The sequence below is a fragment of the Branchiostoma floridae genome, chromosome 19 (genome assembly GCF_000003815.2).
Source record: "Branchiostoma floridae strain S238N-H82 chromosome 19, Bfl_VNyyK, whole genome shotgun sequence".
In the NCBI taxonomy this organism is placed as follows: domain Eukaryota; kingdom Metazoa; phylum Chordata; class Leptocardii; order Amphioxiformes; family Branchiostomatidae; genus Branchiostoma; species Branchiostoma floridae.
This window is the reverse complement of record NC_049997.1, coordinates 7,705,615-7,710,974: the sequence shown is the minus strand read 5'-3', so window position 1 is coordinate 7,710,974 and position 5,360 is coordinate 7,705,615. Positions and strand designations below refer to the sequence as shown.

Sequence of the window (5,360 nt, the reverse complement as noted above, 5' to 3'; positions counted from 1 at the left end):
TATCTGATAATGTTCCACCTGGCCCAAAACTACATATATTGCACGTATCTGAGTTCTGTAAAGGAAACACTGCAAATACAGATTTTCCTCATTAAATATGCAAATTAAGTGCCAGTTTGCATAATTTGCATTTCATGATGTACATCTCTGTCTAAGCTACCTACATACCAAATATCATGTAAATTTGTCATTCCCTTCTTCAGTTATCGTCCTTAGAAGATTTTGACAAAAATGCCCCTGCAGTTCCAGAGCAACCTGCTAGGGGAACCAAATATACACCAGATATCCCTTATGTCACAAGCTATCTGGTATCCCAAAATCACGACCATAGCACATCCAGTTCAAAACATCAAAAAAATGAATTTCTGCTGCAGTACCAAGGTCACATACCAGGGGGGCCAAAATTGACCTTGGCCTTTGTCTTCCCAACACCTACCAACAAACCAAATATCATTTTAATCTATCCAGAGGTTCTTGAGTTATGCTCACTACAAAATCCGGACACACAGACACACAAACACAGGCAACGCCCAATGACAGACCTTTATGTCTCGAAAGGGTAGGTCCATTTTTAATGAATATCATATTCAAGTTGGAACACTTCCGACAGCCTACATTAATTTCAAATTGATCATGTAGCATTTATTTGGATCTGGGCTAACAATTTGAAGAAAAATGCTAAACATTTGTTGATCTTTTTTTTCATCTTTACTAAACTTTTGCTTTCATCCCTCTTGTGAATAATGCCTGTTGGAGCATTTGTATCTGACAAAAGAGTGCCTCACTCTAGCTTTCTGTACTTCTTAAGTTCTATTGACCAACAATTAAAGCGTATATTAACCGTTGCTTTAATTACAGGGCTCTGTTAAGAAGGTTGCTGCTACAATCACCGAAAAACGCAAGGTGAATGACTTTAATTTGATAAACCTAGTTTTTCTTTCCCAAAGCGTACTAAGTTAGCCAGATCTGTTGAATGTCATCCTTTTTAGTTTACCGAAGCTCCCATACCATCCCCTCAATATTGGTAGGGGGGAAGTATGGAAATCTCGGTAAACTAACAAGGGTGATACTCAGGCTGTTGCTTTAGACTTATTGGATGATCATTTATTATCATATGAAGTTTTGGATTGCTCAAAAGACTAGTTGTTGAACATTATTACTTACATCAATTGGTCATGTGATAATGAAATAATTGCCAAATTCTTAATTCTCGCCTATTAATTTCATGTCGTAAAATCAACATGCTGCCATCATAAACGTCTGTGCTTTCTCTGTATCTTCTCTTTTAGCACATTGTGTGCCACGATACCGACGACATTGGAGGTGACATGGCCATGTCGGGTAGGGCAGTGGAACATCAGGTTAGTATACTTCTATACCAGGTTGATGTGATAATTTAAAGAAAAGCTCACTTCATTGAGCAGAATTAGAAGAAAATACATCATAGGACAGCTAACGAACAGCTTTGTTGGTTATACTTAGGAGGAACGATGCCCTGTCTTCCCTTGGTGCCAACCGAGCGAACTCGCGTCGATGCTGCCCATTTTCTTCTACCGGTACCCAGGCCCACGGACTATCCCAGACGAGCTGTACCTGAAGTTCATGTGCATCGTTGTCCACATCTTTAGAGAGTGCGTTGACGAGTGCCACTGTCCTATTAAGGAGGCTCTTGTTCAAGGTATTGATATTTCCAGGGATATTGTACTGATATTAAAGGTGGTTTGAAAAACAAAATGTGTAATACAATGAAATTCTGTATGTCTACTTTTGAGCTAGTTCTGCTATATAAATACACTTCTACGAAGAATGACTTTGCTATGAGTGAAATATTACCAAACTAAAGTATGTAGACATGTTTTGCCGGTAATATGCTAAAGATGTACTGTTGCTGTATGTTATAGTCAACAGTATACTGAAGCATCAACGGGTACAGTTATCTTTCCTTCACGTCGTTTAGGATATGCTTCATTTGTTTCGCCCGGAAAGTGCACAAGTTACAAGAAGTGTTGGACTTTCTACTGCTCGGGCTGCAAGACTTCAGATGTCCGGGAGAGCAGCAGCTTCCTCTTCAGAGCCATCATGGAGAACTTTCTAAACAGGGTTCTAAAGACAAACGGATACTTCTTCCAGCCTTTGTCTGAGGTGAGTCATGAGCCACTGCGTATTGTGACAAACACATATTAATGATGAACCTTTCGCATATGTTAAGTGACAAAAAATATGCACATAATATATGAGATAAAAACATATTCTAAAGGCCCAGTTCCCAGTCATGCAACGTCGAAAATGTGAGCGATTGGTTTATTGAAAGGTACCATGTTAATCTCTTGCAGCTAATTTCAAGATTACTTATCTGATCTGTTTTTCCAGCTAGTCGCAGAGTTGGAGAACCTGACGGACCATCAGGCATACGTGTTGTTGGCAGTGGTGCGTTTCACGGAGTTTCTGTACCAGGAGACTCTAGACACAGTCCGTGAAGAAGGGCATAACGTAACAACAGCATCAGTTATCAAACGCCTTCGGTCAGCAAGGGGACTGCCGATTTGGGCCTAGATTCATGATTTTTTTTTCTGTTTCAAACATTTGGGCTTCTCTATCATACGTTACGTCCTGTTTTCGAGCTGAGAAAAATGTATCCATAACATAAGAAACGAGCTGAATACCACAACCAATCGATTTGGTTGCTGTCCTCGTACCCAGCACTACGGTAGAACTTCGGTATTACGGGTTAAGTTACCTTTGCAGTCAACGTCACTAGTAAATGTATTTGAAAAAGCATATCACTACATCTGAACACAAGTCGCTCTGTTAAACAATCCTTTAAATTCAACGTTATCCTAGTCCTATTATCTAATAGTGTATACTGAAGAAGGCAAGAGGTGAAAATATATGTGCACGTAGAAAGTGTTGCTAAGCACTCTGTAATTAATATTCCTGCACAAAATACGTTCGTATATGCAGCACAATCGTACTTCTCTTCTACTTGAACGTAAAGTCTTGTTTAACTCTCACACGGCCGGTGTACGTCCAAATACTCGTTTGCCTGTCGGCATGTACATGGAAATTATATCTGTCCCAAGTTTACATAAACATAATAACGTTTTTATATTTATTTAATTTATTTGTTTTTTGATACAATGTGTCTTTGTATTTCTTCAAAGTTATATCAAGAGCAACATTAAGAGCAACATTTCAATGCAACATATAAGAGGAACTCATAGGTATTGTGAAAATCTTTTCATGCTGCTTCATTTGTAAAGTTATAAGTGCAAATAAAACGGCTTAAAAAGCCAATTAGTAGTTTGTTGTGTTTGAGTCAGCGTGTATAGGTAGAGTTACATTAATGTCTCGTATATATTTAAAATGTTACGGAAATCCTGGATATCACCATATGCATCAGTAGATGTTGCACATGTAATTGGCATGATTATCACTTTTCTTGGCGGTTGAAGCACGGTATCTTTTTGCTGTTCAACGCTTTCACCACATGGGTCGAAATTTAAAAAAAAAAACGAGACCGTACAAACGATGTAAATACACATGAAGCACAGAAAACAACTTTGCTAACACCACAATAAGTTGAAAAGAAATATTATACGTGTATGTCTGCATGGACATACTTGTAAATAGCCCAGCTGTGGTGACTAATATCTGTATCAAAAGTCGATATTGGGATGAGCAGTTGCATGACCGGTAAGACATAATTGGTTATGTTATCAATAAACTAGTTATTACATTCGCCGAGAAGATTATGTTTTCGCTGCCGTTTGCACAGCGGTGTCAAAGCACGAACTGACGAATTTTATGAAAAACGCACGAATCAGTAGGCGAAAACGTACGAATTTTATGAAAATGTACAAGGTGTAAACGTGTATATATTATGTGATACACACGAACCAACTGTAAAACGCATGAATCTTATGTAATACGTACGAATCTTAAGGGAAACAACCAACCGTTGCCGGGGTCACATCAAAGACGCCATCAATCTTCGGCGACAGGAAAAATACGATCCGACACGCCGTAAGCAAAACAGTAGCTCACAAGCTATCAAATACGTCTTCGTGGCGCGGTATATATCCATACATACTTTGAAATAGAAACACCACGGGTAGAATCGCTCATGCCTTCTCGTAATGTAGCCCTCGCCCTCGGTTTGCATAAGGTTCGTGCGTATCAAATAAATGAAATTCGTACGTTTCACCTAATGATTCATGAAGGTGGTATGTCACTGCACTTGGGGCACCGGTGCACTGAAGGGTTCGTTTACTGCGGCACTGTTGTGTTATTTTCTCCGATTTTTTATAATGTAGACATTGCGCAATACATAAAAGTAGAAGTCATAAGGCAACAAAATACACAAAACGTCTGGAAATTACTTGTTTATCTCTGAAATTCGTTGAGTATGTTTCGAACCCCGCAGTGCCGCACAGGTGCCCCAAGTGCAGTGAGAAACCACCTTCATTTTTTTCATAGAATCGTACGTTTTCGCATAATGATTCGTGCTTTTGTCATAATATTCGTGCAAATTCTTGGACATCCCAGTTGTAGGTACCGTGTTTGTTTTCTGTGGGCGTGTTTGTGAACAGCATAACCAGACAATCAGTGTTTGTGCATCTTTATGATATTTAGTACGTAGGTAGGTGTAGGCAAAACGAGGACAAGTTGGATTATGGACCAAATAGTGGCTTCCTGTGGTACTGCCACAGACTTCCGTTATTTCTCATATGCGATATGTGGGTAGGTCTTGATGGGACCTGGAAACGATTAGATTTTAAGCCCCCTAGCGGCTTGTTACGGTACTGCAGGGGTTTCCAATCTTAAGTTCTGGACAAGCTATTGACTTGATTTCTATTGGTAGATAGCTCTTTAATCACCGAGAGTAAGTGGTGCAGGTTTGGTCCCCCAAGCAGCTTTTTTTGAAAATGCAGGGACATGATAGTGTCAGACTTTGAAAGGGAATACCTCAAGAAAGGGTTGACGGGTCGTCATGAATTTTGGTATGTAGATACCCTTAGTGATGTTTCATTAATTAGTTAGGTATCAATTATGCTAATTTGCATAATTGCCAAATAATTTGCATACTTAATTAGGAAATTCTATAGACCTGCTCTGTTCCATTATAGGACTACACGTGACATTTATCTTTTTAATGTTAACTAAACGTCCGTGTACGTTAACCGTTATGTAACATATAAACGTTGCAGGTAAGTTATTTGTAACCAGGGGTTTTATAAATCAGAACGACATTCACACCGCAGATTCGGCAGTGACCGAGTAGTTCATACAAGTTCATACTAATGCGCTGCATATTAAATGGAAGAAGACACAATTATCATATTGAAATTTCAAACGTTTCA

At 39.0% G+C, this 5,360-nt stretch overlaps 1 protein-coding gene across 1 annotated transcript; it reads left to right on the top strand.

Annotated features, from left to right (window-relative positions):
- Nucleotides 1–527: 527 nt before the first annotated feature.
- LOC118406922 lies at nt 528–3,250 on the top strand. Its single transcript, XM_035807325.1, has 6 exons — nt 528–559; nt 859–903; nt 1,290–1,361; nt 1,483–1,678; nt 1,958–2,142; nt 2,371–3,250. Exons 3-6 carry the CDS (start codon nt 1,329–1,331, stop codon nt 2,551–2,553), a joined length of 597 nt encoding a protein of 198 aa, XP_035663218.1. The 5' UTR covers nt 528–559; nt 859–903; nt 1,290–1,328; the 3' UTR covers nt 2,554–3,250.
- The last annotated feature ends 2,110 nt before the right edge of the window (nt 3,251–5,360 follow it).

Excerpts from the sequence above, each read along its gene's own strand:
- LOC118406922 (XM_035807325.1), top strand. The coding sequence starts at position 1,329 with ATGGCCATGTCGGGTAGGGCAGTGGAACATCAG. Across the intron at positions 1,362-1,482 it reads GTAGGGCAGTGGAACATCAG|GAGGAACGATGCCCTGTCTT; the intron begins GTTAGTATACTT and ends GGTTATACTTAG. Across the intron at positions 1,679-1,957 it reads TAAGGAGGCTCTTGTTCAAG|GATATGCTTCATTTGTTTCG; the intron begins GTATTGATATTT and ends CACGTCGTTTAG.